Source organism: Saccopteryx leptura, chromosome 5 (genome assembly GCF_036850995.1).
Source record: "Saccopteryx leptura isolate mSacLep1 chromosome 5, mSacLep1_pri_phased_curated, whole genome shotgun sequence".
Lineage (NCBI taxonomy): Eukaryota > Metazoa > Chordata > Mammalia > Chiroptera > Emballonuridae > Saccopteryx > Saccopteryx leptura.
Genome location: NC_089507.1, coordinates 92,198,333 through 92,220,385, shown reverse-complemented (window position 1 = coordinate 92,220,385; position 22,053 = coordinate 92,198,333). Strand labels below are relative to the sequence as shown.

The following is a 22,053-nucleotide window of genomic DNA, read 5'->3' as shown; positions in this document are numbered from 1 at the left end:
AAAGGGAACAAATACAATATTTAAAATAAAGAACAAGTAAATTTTTTTTTATAAATTTTTATTAATGTTAATGGGATGACATTAATAATTCAGGGTACATATATTCAAAGAAAACATGTCTAGGTTATTTTGTCATTAAATTATGTTGCATACCCCTCGCCCAGAGTCAGATTGTCCTCCGTCACCCTCTATCTAGTTTTCTCTGTGCCCCTCCCCCTCCCCCTAACTCTCTCCCTCCCTCCCTCCTGCATCCTCCCTCCCCCCACCCCTGGTAACCACCACACTCTTGTCCATGTCTCTTAGTCTCATTTTTATAAGAACAAGTAAATTTAAATCAACAAACTGACCAGTATTTCAATGGGAACTATGGGCCTGCTTTTGGCTAATGAGATGATCAGTGTCTGGTTCCATATTTGTCACTGCTAGCTGTAACAAGTGATATGACGCGCTTCCGGAGCCATGACGCGTGTGTCCCGCATCACTGGAAGTAGTACTGTACGTGAGCGATGCCGCGCTTTGCTGTGCCACCACATATAGTACTCCAGGAGCACCAATGAAAGTGCTGCCCCTTCCAGAAGTGCAGCGGGGGCCAGATAAATGGCCTCAGGGGGCTCCATGCGGCCCGCGGGCCGTAGTTTGGGGACCCCTGGTCTAGTGGGAGACTCTAATACATGTGCGTAAGTAGCCATGTTGTAAACATATGAGGCAGCCTATTGATAAAATAAGCAGTTTGGAAAGTGTGTTGGTTGTGTCTAGTCTCTGAGTCTGTGGAATGTGAGTTCAAAAAGTAAATGGCAGCGTGAGAAGTCAGAGCACTGAGCTTGGCATCAGGAAACTAACATCTGCAGGGTGGGACCTTCACCAGGTTGTTCTCACCTCAATTTTACATTTGCAGAAATGTGAATCAGTCGTTTCTAAACTTGTTTTTAGCCAATGAACCTTTACTACAAATGGATGCAATTCACTATGACAAATTGGAGTTGCTCCGAGGGGCCAGTATGAAGCACAGGGTGAAAAGCTTTGGGCTGTTATCACCTTCTGGTTATGTTGCAGTACAGACATTTTGTGATTATGGAGAAAATAAATTTTAGCTAATATTTGACTTCTGCCAGTTATTGCCTATATTAGCTTCTTGCTTCTAATTGTGGAATGAAAGGCTTTGGTCTATACTGAAAGAATTTCTGGCGTGCAGCAAACAAGCAGGTGCAGAGACTTTGGAGAAGGCTCTGAAATTAATCTGAGCCTACTTTAAGGTTAATCCAGAAGATCTGAAGGTAAACCTGGTTTAGTCTTCTGAAAGTAGCTGGAGGATGGGGAGGATAGTTTAGAAAGAATGATCATGTCTCCTCTATGCCCAGACAGGTCCCTCCCTCCCCTAGAGCCATCTGCAGCTGTTGGAGACCTATTCCTGGGATCCGCTGGAGTGGAGGGATGTCTTGAGTTTGCACCCATTTCCCTTCTAGCCTCCCTACCTCAGACTCGTCTCTCCATGGGGCTTCTCCCTCTGCACGTCACTTCCAACTCGCTCTGTACCTCCCTGACCACAAGCTCAGCCCCCACTCTTTCCTTTGTCTTCAGAATTCTGAACAAGAGTATTTGCTTTTTGGAGTATATATTGTGTTTAAGGTATTGCAGTGCTGGTGGCTGATGCCAAGCAGGTCCTCACTGAATGCAAGCAGATGGTAGAGGAAATAGGGAGCCAGAAAGCGGAGGGCCATACCTGTTTATTGGAGGCTTGCCACGACAGGCGAATGGAAAAAAGGAAAAGGGTTATAATAAACAAAGGAAAACCTGCTTTTCACAATGCAGGGCAAGAGAGTAGAAAAACTGTACCTCACAGTGGAGGGAAAGTGATCTGGGAGAATCACCACTGAGAAAAAGCATCCACAGCCTTACATAGACCACACACACATGGCCCTGCTACGTGCTCATACACTAATTGCACAAAGTGCTTGCAGCCCATAAACCAGTGAGAAAGCCTAATACAGTTGTTTTCCCCATGGGTTATTTTATGGTATCTTCTCTGATGTCCTTAAAGAATCTCTCGATGAGACTCTGAAGAAGTTTAGCTTTTTATTAGAATGTGTCAAATTGTTTAGAAGTCTTACTATTTTTATTGACAAGATGATAGTAATATAGCATGAATATAGCTAATAAGATTTGCAATAATTAATTAAAAAGTTAAGGAAACTTCCATTAACATATGTATATGGCATGTCACAATAATCATTTAAATGTAGTAGACTTAGTAGTTTTCCAGATCTTTTAGCAGACTAAAATAAAAAAAAGGTTAATTGGAAGTTAGCTCAATTTACACAGTAGAGAAAACCTTGTGACTCTTTATGTTTTTTTCATTATACTAAATTGCATCTTTGACTATTATAATTAGAAGGTAATGTTAATTCCTCGTACTTTTATTCACATACACATTCAGCATTTCTTATCAAATACTCAAATATACTGCTCATACAAATTAGGGGATATTTCAAAATGAATACGAAGTGATAAAATATCCCCTAATTGTGAGCAGTATATATTATAATCAATGACTGAATATAATAAATGTAAATATAGCAAAAGAGGAGGGCTGATATTTATTGAGCTCCCTCTTTGTGCTTTTACATGTTTATTACCTCCTTTCACAAAACTTTAGACAGGAATTAATTCCCTAATGACCTGCGTTATTAGTGACCCTGAGGTCATTGTGTAATGAGATGACTACATTTTTCCCTGTTCTCAGGTTTTTATGACAACATAGCTAAGCACAGTGACCTGGGTTAGAGCCTTTCCTTTGTTTCTTTTATTTAAACCCACTTTATTGAAATATGATTGACATGTAAAAGCTGTATATAATGTTTGCAACTAGATGAATTTAGGATAAGTATGCATCTGTGAAACCATCACCAAAATCAAAGTCATAAACATATACATCATTTCCTAAAGTTCCCTGTCCTTATTATTATTATTATTATTATTATTATTATTATTATTTTGTGCTAAGAACGCTTAACATAAGATCTACCACCTTCAGAATTTTTAAGCATATAGAACACTGTCATTAGCTATAGGTACTATACTATATGGTAGATCTCCAGAATTTATCTACCTTGTATAACTAAAAATTTGTACCCTTTCATCATCACCTCTCTATTCCTGCTGCCCCCTCGCTCCTAGCATGACTATTCTACTTTCTGCTTCTATGAGTGTGGCTGCCTTTTTTGATTCCACATATAAATGAGATCATTACAGTGTTCGTCTCTCTGTGTCTGGCTTATTTCACTACGTGTAATGCCCTCCAGGTCCGTCCATATTGTTGCAAATGACAGAATTTCCTTCTTTTCAGAGGCTGAATACTATTCCACTGTATATATACACATACACCATTTTCCTTGTCTCTTCATCTGTCGATGGTCCTCCTTCCATATCTTGGCTATGTGAGAAATGCTGCAATGAACTTGGGAGTTTTGGGGATTCTAATTTTAGTATCTTTGGCTAAACACCCAACAATGGAATTACTGGGTCATAAAATATATGGTTCTGTTTCTAAAATAGTAATTTCATACTATTTTCTTTAGTGGCTTCACCAACTTATATTCCCAGCAACAAAGTATCAGGATTCTCCACAACTTCTCTAATATCTATATGGGTTTTTTTTGTTTGGTTTTTTTTTGGATTTTTCTGAAGTTGGAAATGGGGAGGCAGTCAGACTCCCGCATGCGCCCAACCGGGATCCACCAGGCATGCCCACCAGGGGGCGATGCTCTGCCCATCTGGGGCATGGCTCTGTTGCAACCAGAGCCTTTCTAGCACCTGAGACAGAGGCCATAGAGCCATCCTCAGCGCCCGGGCCAACTTTGCTCCAGTGGAGCCTTGGCTGCAGGAGGGGAAGAGAGAGACAGAGAGGAAGGAGAGGGGGAGGGGTGGTGAAGCAGATGGGCGCTTCTCCTGTGTGCCCTGGCTGGGAATCGAACCCAGGACTCCTGCACGCCAGGCCGATGCTCTACCACTGAGCAAACCAGCCAGGGCCGGGTTTTTTTTAATAATAATGATCCTGGCAGGTGTGAGGTGATAGCTCATTGTGGTTTTGATTTGTGTTTCTCTGATGATTAGTGATGTTGGGCACCTTTTCATATACTTGTTGGCTATTTGTATGTCTTCTTGGAGAAGTGTCTATTTGGATCCTTTGCACATTTTTAAGATAGGTTATTTGTTTTTTTGCTATTGATTTGTAGAAGTTCCTTATATATTTTGGATATGAACCCCTTAAAGGGTGTATTATTTGTGACTATCTTCTGTCTGTAGGTTGAGCTTTAATTTTGTTGATAGCTTTCTTTGATGTACAGAGACATTTTAGTTTGATATAGTCCCACTTGTTTATTGTGTTTCTGTTGTCTGTATTTTTGATGTCATCTAAAAAATCATTTCTAAGACCAATATCTAGGTACTTTGTCCCTAAGTATTCTTGTAGGAGTATTATGGTTTCAGTTCTTATGTTTAAGTCTTTAATCGTTTTAAGTTGATTTCTTCCCTTTGTTTCTATATTTCCAAAAAGGAGGCACAGCCATAAATGTGTGTTGAAATAGAAAATGAGAGCTAAAATAAACTAAACAAAGTGAAATACCCAGGCAGTTATGAATTCTGAAACTTTTCTCAAACATTTCTTGTGGGTTTAATTCTAAATGTTTATAAGAAGTAAAAATATTTTTAAATACAAATAAAAGTAAAAAAAGTCTCAGAGTACCCAGAAAGGTTATGTTTAAGCTCCTCTTGAAATACGAGTAGGAGTGGAGAAGACTGTATAGATCCCAGTAATAAAAGTAGAATTGACAAGTAATTTATCTGATAAGCCAAATAAGGGTATTCCAGATTCCTTCAATAGCCTCCCCCCTCCAAGACCACAGGAAGGCACATAGATAGGCATATTTTTACTTCCAGGCATTTATCTAACCTTAGAGAAGCGCTTTATCACAGGTAGGTGCATTATTAATGAGGAGTGCTCCAGCAGTATTTGTTGTGGGCCAAAGGAACTGACTTGACAAGACACCTTCCTATGATGTGATTTAATGAACTTGCTCTGTCTGCATTAGGTCTTTTGACAAGTTATTAAAGAATTACCATTATGGTTGTTTTACTAATTTCTATTTTAGGCTGATAGTTTGCATCATCTTTCAAGTAGGAACTCTAAAGCATGAACAATACCAGTTATTATGAAATTTCTTATCATGAAGAACAATTGAGTTTTATAGCCTTTCTCTATTTTCTATAATTCATTCTTCATTTCATGAACTCTGTTTATAAATCTTCACTTCCTTTGTTGCTGATAGCTTCTGTTTTTGTTTTGTTTTTTTTCTCTTTCCATTCATGTTCTTGAACCAATTTCTTTTGCACAGTCATGTCTTCTGCTGATAGGACTGACTGACAATTTCTACTGCAAGGATTTGGCCAAATTCAGTAAATAAGTCAGGTTCCAGCTTCTATATTTGTTCTCACAGCCCGTGCCTGGCTGATGCTCCATCACTCAATTTGAAATGGAAATGGCCACTATCTTTATCAACTATTGTTAACATCATTTTTGTTTAGGAAATAGCAATCATTTGTCTTTTCTAACTTTTCATCTCATTCTGGTGACCTGCCAGGTGTCCATTGTCAAATTTATTCCATCCATATCATTTTTATTATTTTTACCCTTAAATTCAGGAGCAATACCAAATTGTCTCATTTGCAGAGTAGTCTTCTTCCAAACTTCTATTTATTCTTTTTGTAAGCAAGATCTTTATATATGTCTTACTGAGAGTTTTGTATAATTTATTAATTCCCTAAGCTCAGTATAATGCTCACTTCAGTCCTGTTTCTTATAGTAATTATAGCATGCTCTTCTGAAATCTACTAATTTCTTTGTAAATCCAGTAGAGTTTAGATTCCCATATTTTCATAACTTAGTTTACCTTCATTTTCTCTCTCAAATATTATGAAATTCTTTGTAAAACCTTGTCATATTTAATAGATATAGGTCTTGTCAAGTATATTTTTTACTTTCCTTAGATTCTATTTTTCTCAACTCATAATATAATAAGCAAGTTTCCCACAACACTTGATTAATTTCTCTAAACCTTCTGATTGAATATTTGAGTCAGACATGTTTAGAAATATTCTTTGTTTCTTGATTTTTTAAAAACAATTATTGCTTATCTGATTCTTTTTTCATAAGCTGATTTTTTTCTAAATATCATTTTAAAAGTTTATTTCAACTCATTTTTAAATATTTGTGCAATCTGTCATTTTTATTTAATAAATTATACTATTAAAAAGGAATGATAGACAAACATAATTATAGGATCTGAGACTTGTTATAAAAATCAGAGGGCCTTTGGCATCTTGGAATGGGTGAGACAACAGTCAGTCTAAGTATTTCCTGTAATTTACCTTCTGGTAGTTCCTACTATTTTATCTTTATCCTTCAATATTCCTAAATTTCTCCTTCCATGTGCTTAATTGTGATTTCTTTTGATTTTTCACTTAGAGTATAAATTCAATCTTAGGACTCCTATATTCACTTTTGAAAAATTCTCATCTATTACTACTTTAAGAAAGGTTTCTTGGCCCTGCCAATTAGCTCAGTCAGGTAAGAACATCATCCCGAAAAAACAAGGTTGTGGGTTTAATCCCCTGTCAGGGCACGCACAGGAAGCAACCAAAAAATGCACAACAGCAGATGCTTACTTCATTTTCTGATTAAGAGATTATGTCTGTAATCTTCAATCTTTAAGTCAGACACCTAGGTTTTTTTCAGCATCTCTCTAGCATTTTTATTCTCCTGGCTCTTAGAAGTAGTCTGGCTCTGGTTAGAGAATTTTTTAGTGTTTCTTCATCAAGAATAGAAGTCATGGCTACCATTCCTACTTCTAGAACTGGAACCCAGCAGGCTTATGGTTTTATCCCTGTTTACTTTGCATTTCTGGTCCATTTCTGTCTACAGACATGTCCTTTTCTTTTTTTATACAAATACTTCCAAAATGTTTTTTCTTCTTATAATTGACCATTTGTTTGGAGTAGAAGGAACAGATCACAGCTTAAATTCATTGTGGTATCTTTACAACATTCTACTAATGAATTTTTCATGTGTATATTTTAATCTTTTCAACTTTTTTTTCTCATCAGGAAAGATATATATCTTATTCATCACCTATAACCCCTACCATGCAGATCACAAATATCATAAGCATGTTGTAGTTGCTAAGAACTTACTGGTTTAATTGATTTTGTAATTTTAAAAAATCTGATTTTTAATCTTAAGGGCACTTTACATAGCAGAATACATCAATACAAGGCTGTACAAAAGTAAGTTTTTTGTTGTGAGTATGCAAAATAGAGTTAAATGAAGCTATTGTAAAAATCATAACCTGAATGTCTTTTTCTATACAAACAACTGTAAACCTACTTTTGCACAACCTTGTATATATCTGTTTATATGTGTGATTGAGTGTGCGTATAAATGTACATTTTTTATACTTATTAGGGTCCCATTGGATTTATTTACTTGTTTACATGATACTCCAATCTGGCCAAGAAGACCTTGAATATGATTAAAACTTCTTTTTATTTCAGAATACAGAATGAAATCTGGTGTGTGTGTGTGTGTGTGTGTGTGTGTGTGTGTGTGTGTGTGAGAGAGAGAGAGAGAGAGAGAGAGAGAGAAAGAGATACAGAGAAAGACAGAGAGAGGGACAGACAGATAGGAAGGGAGAGAGATGAAAAGCATCAACTCTTTGTTGCAGCATCTTATTGTTTGTTGATTGCTTTCTCATATGTGCCTTGACTGGGGGGCTACAACAGACCAAGTGAACCCTTGTTCGAGCCAGCGACCTTGGGTTCAAGCTAGTGAGCTGTGCTCAAACCAGATGAATCCCATGCTCAAGCCAGCGACCTCAGGCTTTCGAATCTGGGTCCTCTGGTCCCAGTCTGATGCTCCATCCACTGCACCACTGCCTGGTCAGGCAAATGCTGAAATTTCTAATGAGAATTTTGGATTGTGCTGAAAAGCTGCTTCTCCTAATATTTTCAGTTGATTTTATTGCTTGATTATTTTTAACCTCTTACAAAACATAGCTGGCCAGACTTATTTTGTACATGGGCTTGAGAGGAAACTAACTGGCCCACTGATGTTTTTATTCCTCATGATAGTGTTTCCATGTGGAAGTCAGTAGCTCAAGATCACATTTGGAGTTAGTTGGATGCTAAGGCCGTTCCTGCTTTTGTCTTGAACTTTGTAGAATTTGGAAGTCATCAGTCCAACTTAGCAGCTCATTCTTTAAAACCAGGAAGTTCTGTATTTTCCTTGGCTTCTTTCTTCTAGAAAATACTACAAGACCTCAATTCTCATTGTGAGCTAATTATTCTCTTCTGTTTGCTGGAACCATAATTCAGTGGGAGCTATTTCTACCCAAGGAAATGAGGGGAGAAATTATATAATTAAGAATAATGGTTTGAAAGTCATGAATGTCTAGAATCTTGTGCTAAGTCTGATACATACTAGGTTGGTGGTCTTCATAAGCAACACACTGGGAAAAAATGTGTTTTCTCTACTTTATAGAAGGGATCATCAGAAAGACTAAACATTTATTGAATGACAATAATGACCTAACCCTTAGTAAAATGAAACCTATAGTTACTACCTAAATACTTTCCAATTAAAAGGATTGTGAGTTTAACTCAGCTGGTTCTCAATTAGAGAAAGTCCAATATATGAAAATTCACCTGTAAGAAATTAGAAATATTCCTAAGGTTATTTTTTTTATTTTTATTTTTTATTTATTCATTTTAGATAGGAAAGGAAGAGACAGAAGGAGAGAGAGAGAGGAGAGACAGAGAGAGAGAAGGGGGGGGAGGAGCTGGAAGCATCAATTCCCATATGTGCCTTGACCAGGCAAGCCCAGGGTTTTGAACCGGCGACCTCAGCATTTCCAGGTCGATGCTTTATCCACTGCGCCACCACAGGTCAAGCCTCCTAAGGTTATTTTTATTACTAATATATAAATTTAGGCTCTGGCCGGTTGGCTCAGTGGTAGAGTGTTGGCCTGGTGTGTGGAAGTCCCAGGTTTGATTTCTGGCCAGGGCACACAGGAGAAGCATTCATCTGCTTCTCCACCCTTCCCCCTCTCCTTCCTCTCTGTCTCTCTCTTCTCCTCCTACAGCCAAGGCTCCATTGTAGCAAAGTTGGCCCAGGTGCTGAGGATGGCTCCATGGCCTCTGCCTCAGGCACTTGAATGGCTCCAGTTGCAATGGAGCAACTCCCCTGATGGGCAGAGCATTGCTCCCAGGTGGGCATGCCGGTGGATCCTGGTCAGGTGCATGTGGGAGTCTGTCTCTCTGCCTCCAGCTTCTCACTTCAGAAAAATACAAAAACAAACAAACAAACAGACGAAACAGTTAACTAACTGCCAGCTAAATATTTTTGAGAATCATGATGGAACTTGTCAAGGAGAAACCAATTAATTGTTCTTAGTGCTTTTAATTATTAATTATACCAAAAACCTTCAGAAAATTTTTCTAGGAAACATGAGATGCAACACTATTAATTTGCTTAGCAAAATCTTTCTTTATTGATGACATCAGGCAGGATGAAAAAAATTGGAGTTCTTGCTGTTCCTAAGTAACACTGGGTGCTGAGAGAGCTAGTGCAGCTTTTATAGATAAACAAAGCTGAAAAGTTCTGTTGAAATGCCAAAGTCAGTGCTGGCATTTACAAATATCTGGTCTCTGATTAAAATATTAGTGATAAGGCCCTGGCCGGTTGGCTCAGCGGTAGAGCGTCGGCCTGGCGTGCGGGGGACCGGGTTCGATTCCCGGCCAGGGCACATAGGAGAAGCGCCCATTTGCTTCTCCACCCCCCACCCCCTCCTTCCTCTCTGTCTCTCTCTTCCCCTCCTGCAGCCAAGGCTCCATTGGAGCAAGGATGGCCCGGGCACTGGGGATGGCTCCTTGGCCTCTGCCCCAGGCGCTGGAGTGGCTCTGGTCGCGGGGGAGCGACGCCCCGGATGGGCAGAGCATCGCCCCCTGGTGGGCAGAGCGTCGCCCCTGGTGGGCGTGCCGGGTGGATCCCGGTCGGGCGCATGCGGGAGTCTGTCTGGCTGTCTCTCCCCGTTTCCAGCTTCAGAAAAAAAAAAAAAGAAGAAAAAAAAATATTAGTGATAAAATATTCAGAAATTATTTACTAGCCATTTTGAAACCAAAGTTAAAAAAAAACAACCATTCTTTGTATTTCAGGCCCTCCAGGGAAACGAGGTAAGAGAGGCCGAAGAGGAGAATCTGGTAAGTCTCCCTCTCAGCTGCTCGGTGTCGTTCCTGCTCTGCTTAGGTTCCCGCATCTGCTCCTCCTATTAATGATGATATCGTTTTGTTGGAGGTTGTGCATGTGTGTGCTTGTGTGCATGCATGTGTGTGTGTGTTTAAATCTCTGCTAGAGCCTGATCAGGCAGTGGCGCAGTGGATAGAGCGTCGGACTGGGATGCAGAGGACCCGGGTTCGAGACCCCGGGGTCACTAGCTTGAGCTCAGGCTCATCTGGTTTGAGCAAAGCTCACTAGCTTGGACCCAAGGTCGCTGGCTTGAGCAAGGGGTTACTCGGTCTGCTGAAGGCCCACGGTCAAGGCACATATGAGAAAGCAATCAATGAACAACTAAGGTGTTGCAACGCGCAAGGAAAAACTAATGATTGATGCTTCTCATCTCTCTCTGTCCCTGTCTATCCCTCTCTCTGACTCATTCTCTGTCTCTGTAACAAAAACAAAAACAAAAACAAAAAAATCTCTGCTAGACCTAGAATATATTTTTATCATATTTCCATCAACGAAGTATAGTAGTTTGCAAAATATTATTAATAACCACTGGCACTCAATGTTGGCTTCTTTGTTGCATCAAGCTCATCCTTTCAGTGTATAGTGAAGGTTTTTCAACTGCACACAGTGTGGCTACATCACCTATGCTTCCATCTTCATAGGTGGTCGGTCCACAAATGCAGGTTTTCTGTGAAAACATCTGCCCTGGGACACTGGGGCACAAGTCTAGGAAAGCTTTATTATTATTTTATCCAACTGGCATGATTTTACTCTCATTCATTTCAAAATTTGAGAATTTTTATTCCTCTTATACAACCGTAGAATTATAGTGATGACAAGAGCCTTAGTAATCAATCTAGCATTTTGGTTTTGTATTTGAGGAAATGGAAGCCCCAAGCAGTTAGGTGATTTGGCCAAGGCCATGCAATTTTTATAAGCAGAACTTGAAACACAACCAGTTATCCTAATGACCACTTCAGTGAACATTTGCTTTCAGGCCAAATCCCTCTATGCAAAGTGAAACAGAAGTATTTTTTAAAAAAATTCCCATTGAGACTGAGAGAGAGAGAGAGAGAGAGAGAGAAACATCAACTCATTGTTCCACTTATTTGTTCTATTTAATTGTGCACTCAGTGATTGCTTCTCATATGTGTCCTAACCGGAGACAGAACGAGAACCAGCGACCTCAGTCTGCGGGGCCAAGCTTTATCTACTGAGCCTCCCGGTCAGGGCCAAAAACCTATTTTTTTTTAAACTAAGGTATCCAAGTGAGTGACTTCACTTACTGTTTTACTTGTTTATGAAGTCTAAGACTTCAAAAATGTGAATGACCACATCGGTTCTTACTTGCAAGATAAGAGGAAGGTAATTTAAGATTTGATTCTAGTGTGTGATGAGAAATGTTATTCTCAAAAATCATTACTCAGTATTAAAGACAATCAATTAATAATAGTTGAAACAGTAGAAATAGTAACCTCTCAGAAAGAGCAGAGGGTGGATTGATTTTACTTTGTCTCATTTCCTCTTCCTTTTGGAAAAAAGATGTCAAAATAGAAAGGTTTATGAAAATCCAAGAATTTGGGTAGTGTAGTTGCTTAATTACTTTAAAAGTATTCTCGCCTGACCTGTGGTGGCGCAGTGGATAAAATGTCGACCTAGAAATGCTGAGGTCGCCAGTTCGAAACCCTGGGCTTGCCTGGTCAAGGCACCTATGGGAGTTGATGCTTCCAGCTCCTCCCCCCTTCTCTCTCTCTGTCTCTCTCCTCTCTCTCTCTCTCTCTCTCTCTCTCTCCTCTCTAAAAATGAATAAATAAATAAAAATTTAAAAAAATTTAAAAAAAATAAAAAAAATAAATAAAAGTATTCTCAAAAGTTATCTTTATCTTTAAACCTCGCAGAATCTAAATGGGAATTGTATCGCTATTCCCTATAGTTTCATAATAGAGAATGTCTTGTAAATTTGTTTTGAAGAAAAAGAAACAATAAAACATGGGTGGAGTCAATTAATTACTGAGTTGATCTTTAGGTTAAAAGATAGAAAGAAGATTGAGGGGTGGGAAGTGAAAATTTTGTGCTTATACAGAGTTTTATAGAAAATATAAAAGTTAATTTCTAACTTTCTGGCTACTTACAACTGGTGTTTTAATTGGATATAGGGTGTGTGAGTCATTGACATTTTCTTAGAATTTGCTGGTGTTTTGATGAGAAAACATAGTTTTAAACATAAATATCAGTGCTTATTTTTTATACCGATAATACTATTGAATAAGAAACATTTTTAGAACAAAATAAGTACATTTCCAATTTAGCTGTTTTATCAAACTCAAGAAAATTTACATATAAATTTTCTATACTTGGTTTATCATAAATGATCAAAGATCTTCCTGATTCATATTTTATCTAACTTTTTAGATATATATAAATTAGACAGCCTTTGCTTAAAATATATGAATGTCATAGTAATTCATAAACAGGTCTCAGGGAATCTGAGCATTCCTTGAAATTTTATGGTAAATTTTATGTGCACATTGATGTAAATATATTTTTCTGATATAGTGTCAAAAGGTTCATGTGCTAAAAAAGCACTAAGAATCACTGACTTCTATGTCTCGTGTTTTGTGCTGATGATTATGATACTTCAATATTTCATTGGATCTTAATATTTTGCATATTTACTAATTCACCTCTCCCTTTTTCTTACCTTCTGTCCCCACCTCCCACCATACAGGTCCTCCTGTAAGTATCTCTGCTGCATTTTGGCTCTTCTACATTAATCAGGATCACGTATGTTAAACTTGGTTAACACCTAAAATATGGCCTATACAGTATTTCAATTAGAAAAATGTTACTGACCTTTTAAGAATACTTAACTTTGGGAGATTGTTTTTTAAGTACACTATTTTGTGATCATGTTATATGTTGGAGTGCAATATGTGTCAACTAAAAAAAGCTTTTATTCTTAATGCCACTGCAAACCAGTTACTCTCCTGGGGCTGTTGAAATAACTTATGAAGTTCTCGATATTAAATGCTTTTCCAGGAATTCTGAGAGGGCCTTTTGTAAGCAAATCTCCAAGCTCTTTCACACTTCTTTTTTCATCTTTTTAAACTTATATCTGAAGTATTTGCATTTGCCAGTCCACCAATTGTAGATGGCAACATGACCTGGAAAGGAACCCCCCTCGCCACGGGCTGGGTCCAGCACTCCCCCTTAGACATCACTCCCTTTTAAGTCAGCTGGAGTCTTGCCTGTATGAGGAGCATGAGATGGAGCCTTGGAGAGTTGCACTTTCTTTTTTCTTTCCTTGAGTAGGTCATAGCGGCAGCATTCCAGTCTGCTTTGCACCCACAGGAACAGATTATCTTGTCAGCTTTGAGCTAGAAATGTTTTTGAGTAATATCCTGGATATCTGCTGTCTGACCTCAGTGTTTGTGCTGTGCGGTGTACATTTACGGTAGCAGTGATCATTGGCCTTGAGCTGTTTTCCCATCTCCAATAGCCACTCTGCTCCTGGGCTCACAGACTCCGCATTGGCAACTTATCTAACAGGCCAGCATGGTCTGGGGAGAAGGGCTTAGCTTATACTCGATTACTTTGTTCAGAGGAAGCATTGGCTTCCAAATATCTTTTGCAGTCTTCCTGCCACATTCAAGGATGGAACATAAATCATGTTAGAAATGACTGTGCTTCTGTAACTGACTTTCAGTGCTTGCTTAATGCTAGGCAGATGGCATGTCCTGGGCCTAGGAGCCTTTCAGCTTCCTATTTAAGCCTCTGTCTTTAAAACTAGAAACAAACCACTATTGCCCAGAGGAAACTGTGGAGATTACAGCCAGAATAGCATGTTGAAGGCTTGTTTTTGTGGATGTTTTAGGCAGGCCAAGAGGTAGTTAAGTCTCATTTCTGCCTTCTGGGGACTTTCGGGAATCTACTCTTTGACCCATCACAAATTTAGCCGCCACATAGCTCTTGCTTTCTTGGGGCTATCTATTAGTCTAGGTTCTCTATCTAAAGATTTCAATTTTCTATCTAAAGAAAAAAGGACTAAGAAAAGAGACTAATGATTTTAAGTCTCTAGTGGATGGCAGTCCATATTATAAGCACTTAACACTCAATACTTTCCTTGTCTACCAACCATCCTGTGATGTTACCATTCCCTTTGTGTAATGAGGAAACTGAGACTCAAAACTGCACAACCAGAGAGGGTTTGCAAAGCTGAAATTCCGAGAGATATGGCTGATTCGGAATGTTTTCTGTTTACCACATTATTCCAATTCCTTATGAATTATAAGTGTGTTATGACATGAATTGTTGGTACACAGTTTTGGCAGGATGTGAGTCAAATGATATTCCTTGATATAAACAATTGCATGAATAAAAACATGCCCCCCAAAATGTAAAAAGCTAATCCAAACAAACAAACATTAACACTGCCCCATCTGAACTATACATATTTTAAACAAGTTATACTATGTTTAGCAAATTAAATCAAATGCAAGAAATAAGGTATAATCTTGAGTTTTCATGCTGACTAAAAGATAATTCAGGTTGCTAACATTTGACAAAATGCAAAACCATTAATTATGGAAAAGAGAAAAAATATAGATTGATTATGCTATCTTTACTAATACACCAGAGTCTTGCCATAGTACTTGGGACCCCCTATCATGCGGGCCTTTATGGGTAAAATACTTTGGTAATGAAATACTCTTATTCCTAAACTTCCCATATGTGACTTTCAAGAAGTATTTGCTTTTCATCAAATTTTGCTTTAGACTAAGTGGTTTTATAAAATATTTCCATTATGTTTCTTACATCTGAATAAAAATTAATAAAAAATGGCATTATTACATGTAAGACCAGTGGTCATTGTCCTGGCTGTTGTCTTGGCCATGTAGGTTCACATTGGATTCAAGCAGACCATAAAGCAACTGTGGAGCCAGAAAATGGTGGGCCATTCTGTTTATTAGAGTCTAGTAACAACCTGACCAAGCAGTGGCGCAGTGGATAGAGTGTCAGGCTGGTACACAGAGGGCCCAGGTTTGAAACCCCAAGGCTGCTGGCCTGAGCGCGGGCTCATCTGGTTTGAGCAAGGCTCACCAGCTTGAGCTCAAGGTTGCTGGCTTGAGCAAGAGGTCGCTCACTCTGCTGTAGTGCCCCCCCATCAAGGCACATATGAGAAAGCAATCAGTGTTGCCTTCTGTCTCTCTGTCCCTATCTGCCCCTCTCTGTCTCTCTTTGTCTCTGTCACAAACACACACACAAAAAGTCTAGTAACAGCAGACGAGCAAACAGGCAGGGAAAACTGCTTCCCTCTCTCAGGGCTCCCAAGCCCCGACCCCCTCTCTGGACTCCCTAGACTCACAGGCCTCCACCTGCAAAACAAGCCAGGCCGAAATACTCTTCTCTGGCAAACAATAGCAAATAGTCGCCCCTCCCTTTGGAGGCAGGCAATCCGCAATTTGCAAGCTGCCACCCTGAGGGCGAGCACGCAGACTTCCACAGACCACACACACATGGCGCTGCTGGGGGCCAATGCAAGACACAAACGAGCATACCTAAACACACTTTACGAGCGTGTTTGCCCAACAGTATGATTAAATAGATTGATCAGTTTTATATTTATGTAGATGCCAATATCCAATTACTGACAGCTATAACTTGCAGTGACCATACGCTTCCTATTTTTAGCATGATTACATTTTATGTATATTTTTCTTTATACTTTTCATAAACTGAATTTGGAAGTGTTTATTACTTTATTTTTAGAGAATTTTACTTCCCTAGTTTTATGTTTTAAAAAAAGTTATTTAAAAAAAAAAAGTTATTTAACTATCTCCACAAACAAGAGACTAGATAGAATATCAAGGCTTATCCTGTCATTTTTTTATTCTTTTTTTTTTAGCTTAGTTTTTTTTGTTTGTTTGTTTGTTTTTTTTGTATTTTTCTGAAGCTGGAAACGGGGAGGCAGTCAGACAGACTCCCGCATGTGCCCGGCTGGGATCCACCCAGCATGCCCACCAGGGGGCGATGCTCTGCCCATCTGGGGCATAGCTCTGTTACAATCAGAGCCATTCTAGTGCCTGAGGCAGAGGCCATAGATAGAGCCATCCTCAGCACATGGGCCAACTTTGCTCCAATGGAGCCTTGACTGCGGGAGGGGAAGAGAGAGACAGAGAGGAAGGAGAGGGGGAGGGGTGGAGAAGCAGATGGGCGCTTCTCCTGTGTGCCCTGGCCAGGAATCGAACCCGGGACTCCCGCATGCCAGGCCGACACTCTACCACTGAGCCAACCGACCAGGGCCCCTGTCATTTTTATGGAGATGTCCATGCTTCCATTCTTTAAATTAAATGTAAAACACAAAGGTAGTCTGAGAAGTTGCATGGTCTTGCTTTCAATGAGCACCCCTTGGCACAGAACCTGTATCAAGCAAATCCCTCCAACTTCCTTCATCAACAAACAAATGGTAGATTGGTTGCCTGAGAGACAATGGCAGATTTCTTTGTCTCTGAGAGTTACCATTTTTTCTTTGCCCTCCAGAAGTAATACTCTAAGATTAAAAACAAAAAACTTAATGACAAAATTTAATTTAGGGGTCTTACATTTACGTCTTCATTGATGTACTTTGGAAAACCTGGCTGTCCCACTAAGATTATATGTGGCAAAGGCATTTCTTTTTGTCAGTTTCTTTATCTTGCATATTGATATAATTTACAATTTAAAAGTTGGAATACAACTTCAGTTAGATCTTGCAAATCAATGTGCTCTTTAGAATGTTGTTGAACTAATTACTTAGCCTTACCTACTTTGACAAAAAGATATTGCTACCACAGGAGTCTCCTCTATAAAATGTTGCAAAGGAACAATTTTATGATAATGTGTGTAATTTATTCTGTTACTATTAGGTGCTTTTTTTCTATTTTTTTTCTCATAAAGCTAGCATGTACTAAAAACATTGTTCTAAAGCAGTGATTTTTAACTGGTGTACCACAAGAATGTTTAAAACATGCAATACCTGACTATTTTTTTTAGTCAGGGGCACGGATCTCTTTTCCCTTAGATTGTCAAATTAAAAAATGACAGCAGCCCACACAACAGTAACTGTCTGGTGTGAATGAATCAAAATTATACCTATTTTTTTTGTTAGATTGATAAAAGAAATAACATATTCTTTGTGTGCTGCAGAATTTTAATCATTAGTTTATGTGTGCCATGGGATGAAAAAGGTTGAAAATCGGTGTTCTAAAGAAATCCATTCAAGTGCTTCGAGCACCTGGCTCAGATATCACAAATGTATTTGCTAAAATGATTTGCTTGGCCATTGTGTTACCTGATACTGAATGGCATGAAACGGTGCCTTCAATTTTGGATAAAATAGATTCATGCTTCAATAAGAAGCAAATGACATGATCAAATTTACAGAATGGTTTTTAAATGTAGCAAATTTTGCACTAGTCTTGACCTTTTTTAGAGTCAATGAGGGATGCAGTTTTTCTGTCTTTTTGTCCCAAATGGAGGAGCCATTCTAATGTTCACAGGTAACAGAATCAAACAAGTTGTTGCGGTAGCCAGAAAAGAGTCAGGAGGCCTGTTTTAAGTGACTTTATTTCTGTCAGTCTATCATGCCCTATAATTGTGCTTGATTGACAGAAATATGAGGTTACTCTTGGTAGCATAAGCCTTCTGAGTTGAGACTGCGATGCTGTCGTGCAACCTGTTCGGTTCCATCCACCTTCAATGATTGTCAATTGGATTTGAAGCTAGAACCTTGTTGACAGATGAATGGAGCTGACGTAGCCAAGTAAACTTATGATGCTATTTCTGCCAAAGTGGTAAATGAGTTAGGAAAAGAAAGCTCTATAGAACTTGTAAAAGAGAAACTCTGTAATCTTTACTTCATATTCAAAAAACAATATGACTTTTAAGTCAACGGTAAATCTTTTTCAGATATACTAATAACTATAATAACTACCTACCGCATGTCACTTTACATACCAATTCTCATACCAGGTCTGTGATGTAGAGGTTTATTATACCCATTTTATTCATGAGGATTTTGAGGGCTGAGTAAGTTAAGTAACTGGCCTGCAGATTCACATTTCTTAGGAGGTAGAACCAGAATTTGAACCCAGGCCTATCTCTCTTCAAAGCTCATTTCTGCCTAGATTTCAATAAGATGTTTTTCCAGGCACATAAAGTTTAACTGTTACCACTTTCTTTGCAGGTATATTCTCTATTGTACCTTCTACTATTTTCTATGGTACATCTTTTTTTCATCAGAATTTTGCATGCACATAGTTTTCTCTTTGTTTTTTTTTTAAATTTCCTTTTTCTTTTACAAGTAAGAGGAGGGGAGATAGAGACACAGACTCCCACTTGAGTCCTGACCCTAGACTGGGATCCACCCAGCAACCTTAGTCTGGGGCCATGCTCTCAACTGAGCTATTTTTAGCACCTGAGGTGAGGCCATCCTCATTGCCCAGGGCCAACTTGCTTAACCATTGTAGCCATGGCTGCGAGAGGGGAAGAAAGAGAGAGAGAAGTGGGGAGAGACAGGGATGGAGAAGCAGGTGGTCACTTCTCCTGTGTGCCTTGACCAGGAATCAAACCTGAGACATCCACACGCTGGGCCAATGCTTTACCACTGAGCTATCTGTCCAAGCCCTATCTATGGTATATTTTAAGCTTTCCTTAGTTATCTGTAGATCCCACACCTTGTATGTGCTCTTTCATACTGCCAGTTACTCAAGAAAAACTTATGAATCATCTGCTTTCATGTAATAGAAGTAAACTGGAGGTATAAGCTTTAGCTCTTGAGTTAGGAAGATAGAATATAAAATAATCATGGAGTTTTCAGCCAATTTTCCTTTAATTGCTTCAATTATTATATTCCTGCTTAATTATTAAAATATTTTGATTTCTATTTGGGCTCAAAGAATGCACTTTTGATATGTAGTATTTTTTCTGTTGTAATGAGGTATTATTGTTAATGGAGTGAGCAAAGCATCTATCTTGTAGTAAGCAGTATTGCTACAAAATACCAGAATGGCTAGATAAAGTCAGATGTAGCCACCACAACAAATCAAAGAAACAAAACAAACCTGTAGAATTAACCCCTATTTAAATGCTGTTTGGGGACAGAGTTAAATTAGAATGAACTTAGGCTATCACAGATAGGTAGTTCATTTTGGTACTCTGTACCCTACTTTGCTGGAACAAAAGGTGGAAAATGAGATTATAGCTGTAATTCTTGCATAGAATAGTTTCCCCAGTGTCTTTTCATGTCTTCTGTTTTGAGTGGTTCAGACTACCGTGTTTGATGAGGGAACTGTGTTCAGTGGCAGTTTGTTTCAATTCTTTTTCTGATGTTGTTTGTGCAGATTTAATGCCAGGTTAAGCAGCATTTTAGAATTCCTGAAGGGGCAAAAATAATGGGTAAAGACACTACAAAATGAAATAAAAAAGATTGTTAAATTTTTAAAAAAGAAGACGAGGAGGCAATAGACATATAAAAATATAAACAATATTTTTCTTTGCAACATTATTTTTTCTTGTGGTCTATTTCTGGATACCATCTGTTTTAGAATAATGTTTGTTGTTAAAACAGATACTTCATGACATGTTAGTGGCTTACCACAATAGAAATTTCTTTCTTATACATGGTGAGAGGCAATGCTTCTCACGAGAACCTAGACTCATGGAGTCTCTGCTATCTTTCAAATGTGTATTCTAAGGTTACCCTGGGCATATACATACAGCCATCAAATAACATAAATAAGGAAACAGAATGGAGGACCAAAGGGGAGGATTTGGGGGTTTTTTTTGAGGTTTTTGTTTATTGTTCTGGGGTGTATTTTTGCCAACAGTAGAAGTGCAAAATTTTATGGTTTATATCACTTCTGACCACATTTCTTTGGCAAGAGTCAAGTCACATTTTCACACCTACAAGCATGAGAAGGAGAGAAATGTAGCTGCTAGCTCAGAATAGTAAACAAATTTGGTCACCAGCCAATCTCTGCCGTCCTGTCTGAAAGTAATTCCTGAAGAAATAGGCAGAATCAGAAATGCCCAGAGAAATGTACATAGGTATGTCACTTGAGCAATAATGTGACCTCTGTTTTATTGTAACATTTTAGAGAAGAAAACTTCATCAAAACTATTATCACTAGAAACCTTGAATAGAAAAAGAAATGAAAAAAAGAAGAGGTTTCTTTTCAGAAGAGCAACATAAAAGTTGGGGGTGGTTTGTAAGAAGAATAGGGTATTAATGGCAGGCCACAAACCTTAGCAAACCCTTCCTCCTGCCCTGTTACATTATCACACATTGATAATGAAAGCTTTTTATCTTTAAGCATTTACAGAATCTTTAAAGCACCGACAGACACGGTTATGGCCTTCTCTTCTCTCTAACTTTTTTCTCATGCCACTGAATGACTTCATTATTTTTCATTGGGTCCAGGATGACCTCAACTAGAAATAATCTGGTCATCTATCTTGTTTCATATCCCCAGTGGTTTCAGGTGAAAGTTTAATTTAGTAATACTTTTGTGAAAAAATGACTAAAACTTTTAGAGTCACTTTTATGAGGTTGGAAGAGTGAGCAACTGCCATTCTTATGGTGGGAAACACGATTAAAACATAAAAGTGAGATTTAAGGATGAATCCTCTCTCTCCAAAAGATACTTGATAGATGAAATAAGAGAGATAGAAGAGTGTTTCTTTTTAAATTTAAAAAACAAACAAACAAAAAACAGATAGCACAAGTCAGTCAGAATTACCAAAAGGAAACAACTGTTTTAAAGTCTTCCTTTGTTGTTGGTGGCTGATTGGCCACCTGCATACATTTCTAATATCCAGTCTATAAACAAATAGAGTGTCATGTCACTTCTTCCTTTTTGACTTTCCTGTCATCATATACTTAGTTACGTTGCTGAATTTCTAGGGCTGTCTCTCTATGCAGACCTATAAATATCTTATGGGATAAATTAGGGAAGTAATTATATGACTTTTCTGGATTTGTGAGGCAATAACTAGCCATAGTCAGGAAAAGCACTCTAAAAATAATTTGCTATTAGAAAGCAGTTTGGGTACATTTTGTAGATGTTAATATTTTGAACAAGGTCAGATGAGTGATTTAAGGGTACATCATTGTTCCCTCTTGAATGGCTGAGCATGTAATAATCTTCCATAGCATGTGATTGCAGAGAAAACCTCAGGCCCCCATTCTTCCAAACCTGCTACTTCATTCATTCAGATGCTGTGATTTCCTCTTATACAAAGAGTGGCTCCTGGATGATTTCTGATCATGTGAACACCATGAAGTTGGCCTGCATTTGGCCTAAGTTAACTAAGTGACCTGTTTGATCTGAATTGGGCCTTGGACAAAATATAGAAAGAATTCCCTCCTTTTGTTATTAAATGAACTTTAGTTCTGGCTTTGTTAGAATTAAAGAATCATGTGTGAAATCTAAAGTGTCCTAAGTTACCTAAATGTTCTTTCTTTCTTTTTTAGTCATGAATGATTTTTTTTCTTTTGATTATAAAAAGTTGGAATTTATTTGTTACTTGTTTACTGTATCTCAGTTATGCCATTTTGGGTATCCATAGTGACAGTCCTTGAAAGCTAGAGTCGGCCCCCACCCTCCTGAGCCTCCCAGGGCCCCACTGATGATTCCAGCTGCAGGCAGAGTTGTGGGGCTCCCTCCAGGAGGCCCAGCAGC

At 38.5% G+C, this 22,053-nt stretch overlaps 1 protein-coding gene across 1 annotated transcript in view; it reads left to right on the top strand.

The window, feature by feature from the left end:
- The window catches only part of COL25A1 (collagen type XXV alpha 1 chain), a 599,542-nt gene that overhangs the window by 332,788 nt on the left and 244,701 nt on the right, over positions 1-22,053 (top strand). The window contains exons 3-4 of the mRNA XM_066384810.1: positions 10,264-10,308; positions 13,062-13,069. Coding sequence (XP_066240907.1) covers positions 10,264-10,308; positions 13,062-13,069 — 53 coding nt within the window. The remainder of the gene's footprint in view (positions 1-10,263; positions 10,309-13,061; positions 13,070-22,053) is intronic.